General features: G+C 42.0%; 1 protein-coding gene across 1 annotated transcript in view; it reads right to left on the reverse strand.

Annotated features, from left to right (window-relative positions):
* Window positions 1-17522, reverse strand: part of LOC149444259 (granulocyte-macrophage colony-stimulating factor receptor subunit alpha-like) — a 96165-nt gene that overhangs the window by 40006 nt on the left and 38637 nt on the right. Inside the window, exon 5 of the mRNA XM_089654739.1 lies at window positions 8832-8952. Within this exon, the coding sequence (XP_089510865.1) occupies window positions 8832-8952 (121 nt within the window). The remainder of the gene's footprint in view (window positions 1-8831; window positions 8953-17522) is intronic.

Here is a 17522-nt window from a genome sequence, read left to right on the forward strand (position 1 = left end):
GTGCTGCCTATCAGTGCCCATCAGTGCTGCCTATCAGTGTAGCCTAATCAATACACATTAATGAAGGAGAAAAATTACCTGTTTGCAAAATTTTATAATTAAAAGAAAGAAAAACTTTTTTTTTCAAATGTTTTGCTTTTTTTTGTTTATAGCACAACCCCCCCCCCCCCCCCCCAGTTCATCAGTGCCACCTATCAATGCTGCCTATCAGTGCCCATCAGTGCTGCCTACCCATGCCACCTCATCAGTGCCCATTAGTGCTGCCTATCAGTGCCCATCAGTGCTGCCTATCAGTGCAGCCTAATCAATGCACGTCAATGAAGGAGAAAAATTACCTGTTTGCAAAATTTTATAATAAAAAGAAAGAAAAACTTTTTTTTTCAAATGTTTTGCTTTTTTTTTGTTTATAGCGCAACCCCCCCCCCCCCCCTTCCCCCTCCAGTGGCTATTAAATACCACCAAAAGCAAGCTCTGCTTGTGTGAACAAAATGATAAAAATTTCATATGGGTACAGTATTGCATGACCGCACAATTGTCATTCAAAGTGCCACAGTGCTGAAAGCTGAAAATTGGCCTGGGCAGGAAGGGGGTATAAGTGCTCGGTAGGCGAGGGGTTAAAATCCTCCCTTGTGTAGACTTCCAAAATCCACAAGACTGCTGATGGTTGCAGACATCTCGAATGTGAAGTCAGCAGCCCCAGCAGACTCAAGTGACACTCTATAGCAGCCATTCTCAACCAGGGAATGTTCCTCCAGGGGTTGTTAAGTGTTACTTGAGCTGTGGCTAAAAGACCTCCAATCTGGTGCCACCATTGTTTCTGGTCCAATGCCGCTTAGCAGATCCTGCAGATCATCAATGATCTTAGTCCATTAGGGTGAAATTATGACCACCACTGTAAAGGGGGCATTCTTCCATTCAACCATTAATGTAAGGGGTATTTCCCCCGTGACTCCTGACAAATTAATTTTAGAAGGGGTTCCGTGAAACTTGAAAATTATTTTGAGGGTTCCTCTGGGGTAAAAAGTTTGAGAAATGCTGCTCTGTAGTATTTCCCTTCACTTCTTCCCAGGCAGCTACATAAAAGGTAGTGTGAGAGGAGGGATAGAGGAGCTGGACCAGCAAAGACTAGTTTGACGCTCGAAGAAGAGGAGAGGGCTACAATGTGCAAGGAGGGAGGTGACTTACTGAAGAAATCAAATTTGCCAGAAAGTTCAAAGGTACATTCCAAATGAATAAAAATAATTTATAGAAAAGAAAAACACTTAGGGGGTCTATTTATAAAAATTTGCTGTGCAAAAGCCTCAAGTACTTGCACAGCCATCACAAATAATTGCAGTACTGTGTAATATGTTTATTTCCTATCATCGTCAGCTCCACCTACTGACCAGAGTGTGGTATATACTGTAACTGATTGAGGTATTTTAATAAAATACAGCATTATGAACACTAGATGGAGCTGATGATTGCATATCACATATATAAAGAAGAGAGCCCCGATCATCAGTCAGATCCCATATATAAAGGAGAGAGCCCCGATCATCAGTCAGATTGCATATATAAATGGAGAGAGTTCCGATCATCAGTCAGATTGCATATATAAAGGAAAGAGCTCCGATCATCAGTCAAATCTCATATATAATGGAGAGAGCCCCGATCATCAGTCAAATCTCATATATAAAGGAAAGAGCCCGATCATCAGTCAGATCGCATATATAAAGGAGAGAGCCCCGATCATCAGTCAGATCGCATATATAAAGGAGAGAGCCCCGATCATCAGTCAGATCACATATATAAAGGAGAGAGCCCCGATCATCAGTCAGATCGCATATATAAAGGAAAGAGCCCCGATCATCAGTCAGATCGCATATATAAAGGAGAGAGCCCCGATCATCAGTCAGATCGCATATATAAAGGAAAGAGCCCCGATCATCAGTCAGATCGCATATATAAAGGAGAGAGCCCCGATCATCAGTCAGATCACATATATAAAGGAGAGAGCCCCGATCATCAGTCAGATCACATATATAAAGGAGAGAGCCCCGATCATCAGTCAGATCGCATATATAAAGGAGAGAGCCCCGATCATCAGTCAGATCGCATATATAAAGGAGAGAGCCCCGATCATCAGTCAGATCGCATATATAAAGGAAAGAGCCCCGATCATCAGTCAGATCACATATATAAAGGGGACAGCCCCGATCATCAGTCAGATCACATATATAAAGGAGAGAGCCCCGATCATCAATCAGATCACATATAAAGGAGACAGCCCCGATCATCAGTCAGATCACGTATATAAAAGGAGAGAGCCCGATCATCAGTCAGATCACATATATAAAGGAGAGAGCCCGATCATCAGTCAGATCACATATATAAAGGAGAGAGCCCCGATCATCAGTCAGATCGCATATATAAAGGAGAGAGCCCCGATCATCAGTCAGATCGCATATATAAAGGAGACAGCCCCGATCATCAATCAGGTCACATATATAAAGGAGAGAGCCCCGATCATCAGTCAGATCGCATATATAAAGGAGAGAGCCCGATCATCAGTCAGATCACATATATAAAGGAGAGAGCCCCGATCATCAGTCAGATCCCATATATAAAGGAGAGAGCCCCGATCATCAGTCAGATCGCATATATAAAGGAGAGAGCCCCGATCATCAGTCAGATCGCATATATAAAGGAGAGAGCCCGATCATCAGTCAGATCGCATATATAAAGGAGTGAGCCCGATCATCAGTCAGATCCCATATATAAAGGAGAGAGCCCCGATCATCAGTCAGATCGCATATATAAAGGAGAGAGCCCGATCATCAGTCAGATCGCATATATAAAGGAGTGAGCCCGATCATCAGTCAGATCCCATATATAAAGGAGAGAGCCCCGATCATCAGTCAGATCGCATATATAAAGGAGAGAGCCCCGATCATCAGTCAGATCCCATATATAAAGGAGAGAGCCCCGATCATCAGTCAGATCCCATATAAAAGGAGAGAGCCCCGATCATCAGTCAGATCCCATATATAAAGGAGAGAGCCCCGTTTATCAGTCAGATAGCATATATAAAGGAAAGAGCTCTGATCATCAGTCAAATCTCATATACAAAGGAAAGAGCCCCGATCATCAGTCAGATCGCATATATAAAGGAAAGAGCCCCGATCATCAGTCAGATCCCATATATAAAGGAGAGAGCCCCGATCATCAGTCAGATCACATATATAAAGGAGAGAGCCCCGATCATCATTCAGATCACATATATAAAGGAGAGAGCCCCGATCATCAGTCAGATCACATATATAAAGGAGAGAGCCCCGATCATCAGTCAGATCGCATATATAAAGGAAAGAGCTCCGATCATCAGTCAGATCGCATATATAAAGGAGAGAGCCCCGATCATCAGTCAAATATCATATATAAAGGAGAGAGCCCCGATCATCAGTCAGATCGCATGTATAAAGGAGAGAGCCCCGATCATCAGTCAGATCACAATTATAAAGGAGAGAGCCTCGATCATCAGTCAGATCCCATATAAAAGGAGAGAGCCCCGATCATCAGTCAGATCCCATATATAAAGGAGAGAGCCCCGATCATCAGTCAGATCCCATATATAAAGGAGAGAGCCCCGATCATCAGTCAGATCCCATATATAAAGGAGAGAGCCCCGATCATCAGTCAGATCGCATATATAAAGGAGAGAGCCCCGATCATCATTCAGATCGCATATATAAAGGAGAGAGCCCCGATCATCAGTCAGATCCCATATATAAAGGAGAGAGCCCCGATCATCAGTCAGATCCCATATATAAAGGAGAGAGCCCCAATCATCAGTCAGATCGCATATATAAAGGAGAGAGCCCCGATCATCAGTCAGATCACATATATAAAGGAGAGAGCCCCGATCATCAGTCAGATCGCATATATAAAGGAGAGAGCCCCGATCATCAGTCAGATCCCATATATAAAGGAGTGAGCCCCGATCATCATTCAGATCACATATAAAGGAGAGAGCCCCGATCATCAGTCATTATATATACTGTGTGTGTATATATATATATAGGCCTTTGGACAGATAACATGAATAAATTGGTCTAGCTGCCAGGTAAGATATGGACCTAGGAATGGTGGCGTTATCCCACCCAAAGCTCTACAAAGCCTCCAGGCTCAATGAGCCAATCCAGAACTTATTAAGATCTAATAAAACATCAACCCGGGAACCCTTCACAGTGTGTAGGTGAGAAACCTATGTGAGACATATACATTGACCACTTTGGAGAGATTACAAGGAAATTCAGGTACCAGTTCCAGATATAAAGTTCTTGGTAGGAAAATGTAGTGTATTGTGTCTGTAACTGAGAAATTGTCATCTTACAGGTACTCTTTAAAGGGTCAGTCCACTGAAAGTGATCTTTTAGTTATAGGTGGAGCCTTGTGACCTTTGTCAGCTCTTGGCTTCTTGTATGTCTTAGATACTCCAAACAAATCTCCCTGCCACGATTCCCAACCCAACTCCAACTATCTTTGTACCATGGAGTTTTGAGTGCTCCCACCCTCCTTTGTGTGTTTCTAGCTCCTTGTGTGACATCCTCCATCAAAAAAAAAAGAAAAAAAAATCCTGATATCAGACTTTTACAGCATTGTCTGTTTTACTCTTCTGACTCCCCCCCCCCCCCCCCCAAACGATTTCAAACAACCCTACCTCCAGAAATTGGAATCTGAATTACAAGAATCCTTTAACACGGAACAATGCAGGAACATTCTTCATTTCTCACTTAACTACTTCCAGTCCGGACACTTTCACCCCCTTCCTGCCCAGGACAATTTTCAGCTTTCAGCGCTATCACACTTTGAATGACAATTGCGCGGTCATGCAACACTGTACCCGTATGAGTTTTTTAGCATTTTTTGAGACAGATAAAACTTTATTTTGGTAGTATTTATTCACCGCTGGGATTTGTATTTTTTTTTTTATATATATAAATGAAAAAGTCCAAACATTTTGAAAAAAAAGTGTTTTTCTTATAAAATTTTGCAAATAAATAATCTTTCTTCATAAATCTTGGCCAAAAATGTATTCAGATATCTTTTTAGTAAAAAAAATAATAACCCAAATTAGTTTATAACCAAAAATTATAATTGTTCAAAACATTTTTTTACATTTTATTTTGGTTTTTTATATTATTATTTATGTTTTTTTTACATATTGTTACCATAGCAGTATAGTGTTACCATGGTGACACTGTACTACTTGTGGGGGTGATGAAGATTTTTTTTTTCTTACACTGATTGCTTTTGCACCCATAAAGGTTGTGAAAGCAATCATTTCTCCTTCTCTCTGGTTGAATTCCTGCAGCCATTGAGAAATACTGTGCGAGCTGTGATTGGTCTCAGCTTGTCACATGGTACAAGGCTGTTGTGAATAGGCTTGTACCATCTGACCTCTGTGACCATTCACAGATTTCACACGTAGTAAGCAATGATGTCAGAAGTGACATCTTGCTTACTACTATTCATGTGATCACTTATTGGCCAATCAGTGATCACATGATCCGGACCTCGCACAGAGGTCACGTACAACGATCGGTGTTCCACTGTGTCCGGAGAACACAGCAGGCACCGGATCGCGGAGCTGCGTGCTCCCAGGGAGTGCGCACAGACAGGGAAGTGGGAGGACTTTATAACTAGCCACCCTCTCCTGCATTGCTCCCGTCCGGCCGTTTATGTACATGAGTTGGACAGCAAGTGGATTGACCATAAGTACTGGATTACAAGAAACAGACTTTAAGCAAACATGAAATCTATTCTATAACTTGGTTGCATTGGAATAGGTTTATATTCTCAGATATGGGTAAATCTCTCCTGGATCCTAATAAGTGAATGTACCTCCCACTCTATTCCATGTAGCCAGAGAATCTCTGGCTCTTTGTTCTGATTAATTGTCCCCTTTGTCCCTTCCTTTCTCTTGTTTCGAGTTCTCCCCAGTCTTCATCAATATCCCCAGAAAAAATCACCTGTGTCCTTATTAAAGTTTTTCTTCTAGTCTATTTGAATGAACATTTGCTGTGGCTTTACCAAACTGGAGACAAGTGCAACAATGCTGCATTTACATTTCTTTTTGGAGAAATTACTGCTTGGATGTGCTGAGTTACTTCTGTAGCACCCTCCTAGGTAGCCATGGGGAGCTAGTTGCTAAGTTTTAGTAAAGTTTTAGTAAGAAAGGCTGAGCAGCAGCCTGGTGAAATAGTCATCAGGGTCAAATTTGAATCAGGGCTGAGAGGCTCTGCTGGTCAGTTCCCTGATACCTCCCCTGCTCTAGAATCTTGGAATAGATTCTAGAAGTAGTGGGCTGGGTTGAGGAGGGACTGGCCTGCACATTTAGAGGACTCTTGCCAATCCACAAGTAGGAGGCTTGGCATGGGGCCAGGGCAGCTTTTAAGTGAGAAGCTCAGCAGCAGGAGAATTTGAGTGGAAGATGGAGAATGAAAGCTGAGGAGCAAGAGCCTGGGAGGGGGCCAAATTGGGGAGGGGCTCACCTACAGGATAGTGCAGCTAGAAAGTAGGAAAGATGAGGACCTCATCGGAGACTGTTTCATTTGAGGTGGCAAGCACTGGATTCCTTTGCCCAGGGATTCCCTCAGTCAGTTGGATAAGAAGAGGATCATCTGGAGTCTGGGGTGGTACACCAAGAGAGGCTGGAGAGCTTTCCAAGAAGGGTTTCTGCTGTGTAAAGACTTGTACATAGTTGTTAAAGAGTTCATCCTGGAATTTGCAATTCCATTGGACATCCCGTACACCCCTTATCCCATTCAAGTTCACCATCTCTTCATAAAACATAAAATCCAAGCTCAATGACCGTTTACTGACTCTGAATGCAAGTCTGTGGAAAAAAATGTGAACTGCCTGGCTGTGTAGGACTATAGGGGACCCAAATCTCTAACGACTCCTAGGGGGGTAGTGCTACATTTCTACAATGCTACAGAGACGTAGTATTATACTTGTGTAAGCCTGTTACCCAAGTATGTCCTTTGCCACAAACTGTTTTGGATCTGCATTGGTCTTTGATATCATGCAATGGTTGTATACAGGCTCTGAACTTAAGAATTTTCAAAAATTCAGCAATGATAGTGGGAGCCCCTCATTATAGGCACAAAGGGATGTAGACCCATAAATTAGTTCAACTTTCCAGGTGGACCAAGCGTTAAAAGTCCAAAGTCCTTACTGTAACACAACACCATTGTCATCTTACTGTTTTTCAAATGGCATATAGCAGGGGTCTCTAAACTTTCTAAAGAAAAGGTTGTTTACTGTCCTTCAGACTTTAGGGGGGTCAGACTGTGCCCAGAGGGAGTGAACAATGACTGATTTTTGGTATTGGGGAAAAAAATAGTTGGCAACAGTGGGAGGAATAGTGCCCCATTGTTGGTGTCAGTGGCAGAAAGTATGACCCATTGTTGGTGTCAGTCAGGGCTGTTTTTACCACTTCCCGACCGGCCGTTGTATATAAACGGCCGGACGGTGGCACTGCAGGGTCGGGTGGCCGTCTATAAACGGCCTCCCCACACCCTGCTTGTGCGCGCTCCCTGGGAGCGCGCAGCACCGCGATCCGGTGCCTGCTGTGTCCTCCGGACACAGTGAAACACCGATCGTCGGACGGGACCTCTGTACGAGGTCCCGATCATGTGATCACTGATTGGCCAATCAGTGATCACATGCAAAGTAGTAAGCAAGATGCCACTTCTGACATCATTGCTTACTATGTGTGAAATCTGTGAATGATCACAGAGGTCACATGGTACAAGGCTATTCACAAAAGCCTTGTACCATGTGACAAGCTGTGACCAATCACAGCTCAGCTCCAAAAATAAATAAATCTTCATCACCCCTCACAAGTAGTACAGTGTCACCATGGTGACACTGTACTGCTAGGGTGACAGTATGTAAAAAAAAAATAAAAATAAAAAATAATAATATAAAAAAATAAAATAAAAATGTAAAAGAAATGTTTAAAAATTATAATTTTTGCTTATAAACTAATTTGGATTTTTTTTTTTTTTACTAAAAAGATAACGGAATAAATTTTGGCTAAGATTTATGATGAAATATTATTTATTTGCAAAATTGTATGAAAAAAAAAACACTTTTTTTCAAATATTTTGGACATTTCATTTACATAGCAAAAAAAATACAAATCCCAGTGGTGAATAAATACCACCAAAATAAAGCTTTATCTATCTTAAAAAATGGTAAAAAATTAATTTGGGTACAGTGTTGCATGACCGCGCAATTGTCATTCAAAGTGTGATAGCGCTAAAAGCTGAAAATTGCCCTGGTCAGGAAGGGGGTAAAAGTGTCCGGTCTGGAAGTGGTTAATGGATGGGCACTTCACATGGGCCCATGATAATTTTGCATTACATCATACTTGCAAACTATCCAAAATTTGCTGGGACAGTCATGCTTTTTACCAAGGTTGGCCCGGGCAGCATCCCAGAACCAGTACTGTGTCCTCCTGACTCCCCCTGTACTGTGCCCTTCTGCCCTCCCATTACTTGGTGTGGTTTAGTTTTATGGCATGTTTTCTTATTGTTATTGAAAGTACTAATAAATATATGTTTTAATTCTATCAACTTTTTACTTTAATTCTTGAGTGTAGGTTCATAAATTGGGGCAGGCTTGTAGGGGCCCCAGAGCATTACTTTGCCCAGGGGCCCATGATGCCAGTAAGACAGCCCTGGTGTCAGCAGCAGGAATGATGCCTCACGGGCTGGATAAAGACAAGAAAAGGGCCGCTGCTTGGAGACCACTAGTGTTATGTAGGTTATTGATTTTACCTGATGACCAAGTCATATTGGGTGCCTTTTGGGGCTTCTCTACCCGCAATCCATGAACAATTTACAATAGAGACCTTATAAACCTCACAGGAAAAGTTTTCTGCAGCGGTGTTCTCTGTGCCTAAAAAAAACAAAAACAAATATAATGAACTCCGGAACCCTCAAGACAAGATGTGCCAGTACAGTCAGGAAGAGGAGTTTGCATAGTCAGGATTTCTCAAAATGAAAAACATTTCTAGTGGAAACCTTCTATCCCCAGGTACTTTGGAAGCAATTTGATGTAGTACTACCACCACTACCAGAATATAGTTTATGAACCAACAAAAGAAATGTGTATTTTTCAAAAACTCAATATTACAGACTGGGTTTGAGATTCAGGTTCACTACTACCATGGGCTGGAGGTGTGATCTTGGTAAATTTATGTGCAGATTCAGGCTCCGTGCACACGGGGCGTTTTGATAACACCGGTAACGTTAGTTGTGGAAAGTCACGTTAAAAACGTGTTTTTCAGCATTTTTTAGCGTTTTTGCATTAGCATTTAGCGGTATTTTGTAGCATTTTTTTTTTTATTTTTTGCATCAAAAAAAGTCCAAAAACACCATTTTGCCGCAGTTTGGCGTATTTTGCTGTGTTTTTCATCATTAGAGCGTTTTTACAGCTAAAAAACTCCTCTAGAAACCCACTAGTTCTGGGTTTTTTTGCAAGCCGAAAAACGTTGATTCCAGTCTATGTGAGCATGGATACATACAGTAGGATAACATGCTGGGGAGTCTACTGGCTATAGAAAAAAAATGTCAAAAGCCAAAAACAGCCGCTGTAAAAACATCCCGTGTGCATGAGGACTCAAAGAGGAGAATTTTTAAAAACTGCATGGTCTCTGAGCTATATTTTGCAGTTTTAGAATGGCCAACATTTTTTTGTACAGTTGTGTTCAAAATAATAGCAGTCAGACATCACTAACCGGATCAATCACTGTTTTTGGTAGAGATGATATTTCTACATGGCAAATAATTTGCTAGCAGGTGTAGTAGAGTAATAGAAATCCAACAGACCCAACAGTCATGACATGCATGCTGCTGATTTTGTGTCATTGAATCACTCATTGAAAGGGGCATGTTCAAAATAATAGCAGTGTGGAGTTCTATTAGTGAGGTCATTCATTCTTTGAAAAACAGGTGGCAATTATTGCCCCTATTTAAGGAAGGAAGGCAGCAAATGTTGGACATGCTGGTTACAGTGCATTTCTCTCTGAAATTCTGAGGAAAATGGGTCGTTCCACACATTGTTCAGAAGAACAGTGTACCTTGATTAAAAAGTTGATTGGAGAGGGGAAAACATATAAAGAAGTGCAGAAAATGATCGGCTGCTCAGCTAAAATGATCGCAAATGCTTTAAAATGGCAACCAAAACCCGAAAGATGTGGAAGAAAGCGAAAAACTACCATTCGAATGGATAGAAGAATAGCCAAAATGGCGCGGACTCAGCCAACAATCAGCTCCAGGAAGATGAAAGAAGGTGTAAAGTTCCCTGTGAGGACTGTTACAATTAGAAGACGCCTATGTGAAGCCAAGCTATCTGCAAGAAGCCCCCGCAAAGTCCCACTGTTGGGAAAAAAGAAGTGCTGAAGAGGTTACAATCTGCCAAAGAGCACATTGACTGGCCTAAAGAGAAATGGCGCAACATTTTGTGGACTGATGAAAGTAAGATTGTTCTTTTTGGGTCTAGTGGCCGGAGACAGTTTGTCAGACGACCCCCAAACACTGAATTCAAGCCACAGTACACTGTGAAGACAGTGAAGCATGGTGGTGCAAGCATCATGATATGGGGATGTTTCTCATACTACGGTGTTGGGCCTATTTATCGCATACCAGGGATCATGGATCAGTTTGAATACATCAGAATACTTGAAGAGGTCATGCTGCCTTATGCTGAAGAGGAAATGCCCTTGAAATGGGTGTTCCAACAAGACAACGACCCCAAACACACCAGTAAACGTGCAACATCTTGGTTCCAGACCAACAAGATTGACGTTATGGAGTGGCCAGCCCAATCCCCGGATCTTAATCCAATAGAAAACTTGTGGGGTGACATGAAAAATGCTGTTTCTGAGGCAAAACCAAGAAATAGAGAAGAACTGTGGAATGTCGTCCAATCATCCTGGGCTGGAATACCTGATCACAGGGGCCAGAAGTTGGGTGACTCCATGCAACACAGATGTACAGCAGTTCTCAGAAACAGTGCGACTACAACCAAATATTCATGAAGTCATTCAAAGGAAAGCAAAATCTTCAAACATTTCTCAGTTTATATAGTGAATGTTTGAGTTTGTAAAGAAGAATACAAACACTGCGATTTTTTTGAACCGTCTAATATTCACTTTCCTTCAATTTTTTTAGAGGAACAACACAAATTTGCTCTATTTTTCTTCATGTTTTGATTTGGAATAGAATGTGTCGTGTTCCCAATGCATTTGTGTGGATGGAAATAAAAGCTATTAGAAGGAGTTTCAGCTTTATTCACTTTTTTCAACACACTGCTATTATTTTGAACACAACTGTATAAGCCACGCCCATTACTATAGAAGGGGACCACAGAGCAGCCATAGTGTATTGTAAGCTGTTGTAGGGAAAGGATAGGAAACTGCAGAGGAAGAGATTAGAGTCAGTTAGGAAACTGTATATTAACTGCTAGTTCTTTGGGCCATTAACCCTTTTTCTGCTTTTTTGTCTTTAATTATATTTTGTGCTTCATTGGAGGTCAGTGGTTTCTGTTAGCTGCTTTTCTTTCTATAGTATTTTTTTTTTCCTGCAGGAAGTCTTTCTGTCAGAGTGGGTAACTCTTCTGAATTCTACCAGTAGCATGAGTTTTGGGAAATGAAGGGAATGTCTTGCATTCTCTTAACAAAAGACTGAACTCTGAACTCAGCTTCTTAATTGAACAAGAAGCACTGATAATGACCCAACCTCACTCGGTTCTTTGAGCATAGGCATTGTTTTTAAAACTATTGCGCTGTTTATATATTTTGTGTACTCTTCATATATGTTTTCCCAGCAAAGACACGATTTTCGCATTATTGTCAAGTGGAGGGCTGTAGCCTGTGCAATCAACAAAGACGTGTCTTCTAGAGTAAAGATTTCCCAGAGACTGTTGATTCCACAGGAACAACTTCCTTCCTATTTAAAGAAATAGATCCTGGACTGTTCTTTTCCTTGAGAGCAGTCAGTAATTACGGATCGGTAGCAACTGCCCCTTACGGCATAGGAACATTCAGCCCCTCTGAAAGTTAGCTTAGCTTGTTGCAACTACATGCAGAGATATCTCCTCTGCCCTGTAGAACCGCTCCCAGCTCCACAGCCTAAAGACACTACCAACCCTCCTGGCTGCTCTGAAGATCTCCCAGCACAAGGATCGAGGATTAAGCACAGCGCTGTCCTTTGACAGCTTGCTACATATGACAGTTTCTCCATTTGTAAATCCCTGGGTGTGCTGATGTACTCATGCTGTCCTCCTTGCTCCCACTGCTCCCAGGCCTTGATACTGTTCATGTTGTGATGCTGAATGGACCCTCCTGAGCCCAGCCTGGAGGCCAGCCCCACCCTAGACCTAGGGGACCCCTCCCAAGTCACTGCCAGTTTCCTCAGCAGTCCATCTTCCACCTGCCAGCCTGACTCTGCCCTATTTATGGGTTAGTCTCACCACTCTATCAGACTCTTCTCTTGTAAATCTCTGGGTGTGCTGATATACTCACTCTGTCCTCCTTGCTCCCACTGCTCCTGATCCTGTTCATACCGTGATGCTGAATGGATCCTCCTGAGCCAGCCTGAGCCCAGCCTGGAGGCAAGCCCCCCCCTAGACCTAGGGGACCCCTCCCAGGCCACCAACAGTCTCCTCAGCACTCCATCTTCCACTCAACTCCCCTGCCTGCCTTACTCTCCCATATTTATGGGCTGGTCTCACCCATCAATCAGGGCCTCCAAACCTGAGATTGGTTAGACTCCCATAAACATCAAGATAAGGTCTCCACCCCTTCTGCCCACTGGCTTCTGGAAGGTTCCACAGTCCTCCAGAACCAGGTGGAGACGAAAGAGCCCCAACCTGTTTAGCCATCCAGCCTCAACTGCAGTATACCGACCTAATTACAGACTCACACAGTTACCATGAGTCATACACAATAGATTTACCTACGCTACCCTAGTAACACACTACTGCATGTGGATATAGAATTCTGTATATGAAGGTTTTCTAATTATTTGTTCTATTCATTGTTTCTTGAACAATTGAATTAGATGAGGGTGTGTCTTTTTTTCAACCTAAATAGCTATGTAACTATGAACCTTAAACATACTTAAAGCGGAGTTCCACTCACCTGTCAAAAAATAAAAGTCAGCAGCTACAAAAACTGTAGCTGCTGACTTTTAAAAAACAGCCACTTACCTGTCCCTCAGTGTATCCCCCACAGCTCGTTTCACCGGCCATCCTGTATTCCAGGAGGCCGGCATCTTCAGTGTAGGCACCCGGCTGTGACAGCTTGCGGCTTCACAGCCGGGTACCCACTGCGCATGCGCGTGTAGCGCTGCACTTCATGAATGGTCCTGTAGTCTTCTGGGACCCGTTACATGTCCCAAAGGACTACAGGGAGGGAGGAAACCTTCCGTTTCTGATCCCCTAGGCGATAGGACCAGAAGTGGGAGTGGGTACCTGTCAAATTCGGGTACCCGCTCCCCAAAGGCGCCAATCCTTAATGGGGAGTGGGGGGACAGTCCTTAAAGTGGAACTTTCCCTTTTGGGTGGAGCTCTGCTTTAAGAACTCTGAGGAGGCAAATGGATGATTGTGTTGATCATCCAAATGAGCATACATCTTGAGAACTTTATTTTTTGACCTTGAGGAACACCTTAACCAGACATATTTTAGCTTCGCTTTTCTCTGAAAGTCTAATTTTATGAAGCTCATTATATTTAGTTCTGATTGGTGGAGGTGATTGTTCATAGCTCTTCCTGCCATGATCTGATGGTAGTGGATGTAGAATCTTGTTGAACCACTTGCCGAATCCCTCGCAGTAACTCTACTGTGAGCTGGATGCAAGTGCAGACACGCCACATACATGTATATCGCAAGCCTGCTTCTGGGTTTTGGGTGCGCTAACCCCCTGACAATCTGTTGGTTAGCCGATAACAGCCAATGATTTTGGCTGTGTACCAGCTGATTGGCTGTGGCCAATCACAGAACAGAGTCCTGTGTTTACTAACACACAGAACTCTGTACACAGAACAGTGATCTGGCTGTCTCTTCTCTCTGCAAAGCAGGGAGAAAAAAACAGCCAGATCTGTAAGTAAAAGCAGCACATATTACACACATTACGCTTGTTAGACCCACAGCTAACCCCTTGATTTCCCATTGGTGTTAACCCATTCCCCATAGCTACCAACTGTCCCTGATTTTGAGGGACTGTCCCTCCTTTCTCCTCATTTGGCCCTCATTTTGGTCTGTATTATATAGCTGTATATAAAAGGCACTTTTTATCTTCAAAAAAGTGTTTCCTAGTGCTGAACCATTCATCCAATTTCTAAATTGCTACATTTGTAAAATTCAAAATGTAAAGGAATAGTAGTGGTAAAAAAATACTTTTTTTGGATCATTCTCCCTTAAGGGGGTGTGGCTGGGGGGGAAACATGTCCTATTATTATTATTGTGGCTGGGGGGGAACGTATCCTATTGTTATTATTATTGTGGCTGGGGGGGAACGTATCCTATTATTATTATTATTATTATTGTGACTGGGGGGGAACGTATCCTATTATTATTATTATTATTGTGGCTGGGGGGGAACGTATCCTATGCCTTCGTACTTTTGCTAATTGGTGACCCTCATTCCCATGCCTTCCAAACCAGTGTCATTAGTGCAGTGACAGCATACAGCATTAAATCTGATCACTGTATTAGTGTCACTAGCGACGTCAGTGTCAGTTAATGACCCAGTATCTGTTAGCACCAGATTGCCCGCCACACTATCACAGCCCCACTATAATTCGCTGATCCCCGCCATTACCAGTATAGCGTCATAGCTGTGTAAATTCCAGTATATATGCCATAGTTTGTAGACGCTATAACTTTCACACAAGACAATTAATATACACTTATTGGGATTATGTTACCAAAGACATGTAGCAGAATACATTTTGACCTAAATTTATGGAGAAATTAGATTTGTTTTTTATTGGATATGTTTTATAACAGAAAATAAAAAATATATATTTTTTCAAACTTTTTTGTCTTTTTTTTGTTTATACAATAAAAACTCAAAGGTGATCAAATATCATCAAGAGAAATCTGTATTTGTGTAAAAAAAAAAAATACATTTCATTTGGGTACAGCATTGCATGACTGAACAATTGCCAGTTAAAGTAGTGCAGTGCTGAATAGCAAAAAAAATGCCCTGGTCGTGAAGGGGGTAGAACCTTCCAACAGTCAAATGGTCAAAGAGGCCTCCATGTAAAGCTGACACATGCATGTCCCTTCGGCATCCTGGGCACTGAACTGTAGCCTTGAAGTCTCCAGTGAAATGCTCTGTAGATTCATTACATCTGAAGATTCCTTAGAAATGTATTATGTTCTTCAAAGGGCTTTCCCTTGAATGCAGGACATTTCCTGTGAGGATGTGGTTTGTTGTGAATGCGAAGATAGAAATTTAGATTCTTTCACTTCTCTTCATTGTTGGCGGTGGGTGTTCTAATGGGAACAATGGGGCTGACTTACTAAAGATAAACAGACTGATCACTTTGCAGGGGAATTTGCACTTTCCAAGGTAATTGACCCCAGAACTTAATGAATGAGATGAAGTTCTGCTGACTTCCATCTTCCAATCATGTGCTAGCAAAATATTTTTATTTTTCCTGCACGGAATTTGGTATTCTTTGCAAAGTGAAATTTTACCACATCCACTAAATTCTGGGGAAAATTATCCCACAAAATGCAAAGCAAATGGCCTGTTTGGCCTTTCCCACATGTAAAAAAAAATATTTTAAATATATTGTAAAAATATTCTTCCAAAATATATTAGCATATATTTGAAATACTACAATTTTGGCCATATTCAATATATTTAAAAAAAAAAAAAAAAAAAAATATATATATATATATATATATATATATATATATATATATATATATATATACAGTTGCAAGAAAAAGTATGTGAACCCCTTGGGATTACGTGGAGTTTTGCATGAATTGGGCATAAAATGTGCTCTGAACATCATCTAAGTCACAACAATAGAAGAACACAGTCTGCTGAACATAATACTACACAAACATTAGATGTTGCCATGGTTTAATTGCACATAACATGTAAACATTCACAGTGCAGGGAGGAAAAAGTATGTGAACCTTTGGACTTAATAACTGGTTGACCCTCCTTTGGCAGCAATAACCTCAACCAAACGTTTCCTGTAGTTGCAGATCAGACCTGCACAACAATCTGGAGTCATTTTGGACCACTCCTCTTCACAAAACTGTTTCAGTGTAGCAATATTCTTGGGATGTCTGGTGTGAATCGCTCTCTTAAGGTCATGCCACAGCATTTCAATCGGGTTGAGGTCAGGACTCTGACTGGGCCACTCCAGAAGGCGTATTCTGTGCTGTTGCAGCCATTGTTTTGTTGAATTACTTGTATGCTTTGGGTCATTGTCCTGTTGCATCACCCATCCTCTGCGGAGCTTCAATTGGCAGACAGATGGTCGTACGTTTTCCTGCAAAATGTCTTGATAAACTCTGGAATTCATTTTCCCATCAATGACAACAATCCGTCCAGGCCCTGAGGCAGCAAAGCAGCCCCAAACCATGATGCTCCCTCCGCCATGTTTTACAGTGGGGATGAGGTTTTGATGTTGGTGTGCTGGGCCTTTTTTTCTCCACACAGTGTTGTGTGTTCTTCCCAAACAACTCAATCTTGGTTTCATCTGTCCACAGTATATTTTGCCAGTAGTGCTGTGGAACATCCAGGTGCTCTTTTGCAAACTTCAAACGTGCTGCAATATTCTGTTTGGACAGCAATGGCTTCCTCCGTGGTGTCCTCCCATGTACTCCATTCTTGTTTAATGTTTTCCTTATTGTAGATGTGTCAACAAAAATGTTAGCATGTGCCAGAGATTTCTGTAGGTCTTTAGCTGACACTCTGGGATTCTTCTTTACCTCATGCAGCATTCTGCGCTGTGCTTTTGCAGTCATTTTTACAGGATGACCACGCCTAGGGAGAGTAGCAACAGTGCTAAACTTTCTCCATTTGTAGACAGTCTGTCTTACCGTGGACACATGAACATCAAGGCTTTTGGAGATACTTTTGTAACCCTTTCCAGCTTCATGCAAGTCAACAATTCTTGATCGTAGGTCTTCTGAGAGCTCTTATCTGCGAGGCATGGTTCACATCAGACAGTGCTTCTTTAAACCAGTAAACCCAAAACAGGTGTGTGTTTTTTAAGGGCAGGACAGCTGTCAGCAACACATCCAATATCATCACACTGATTGGAGTCAAGGTTGGCTCACTCCTGGCTCCAATTAGCTCTGGGAGAAGTCATTAAGCTAGGGCCTCACATACCTTTTCCTCCCTGCACTGTGAATGTTTACATGTTATGTGCAATTAAACCATGGCAACATCTAATGTTTGTGTAGTATTATGTTCAGCAGACTGTGTTCT

Source organism: Staurois parvus, unplaced genomic scaffold, assembly GCF_062004578.1.
Source record: "Staurois parvus isolate SC_StPar_1 unplaced genomic scaffold, SC_StPar_1.0 ptg000795l, whole genome shotgun sequence".
Classification (NCBI taxonomy): domain Eukaryota; kingdom Metazoa; phylum Chordata; class Amphibia; order Anura; family Ranidae; genus Staurois; species Staurois parvus.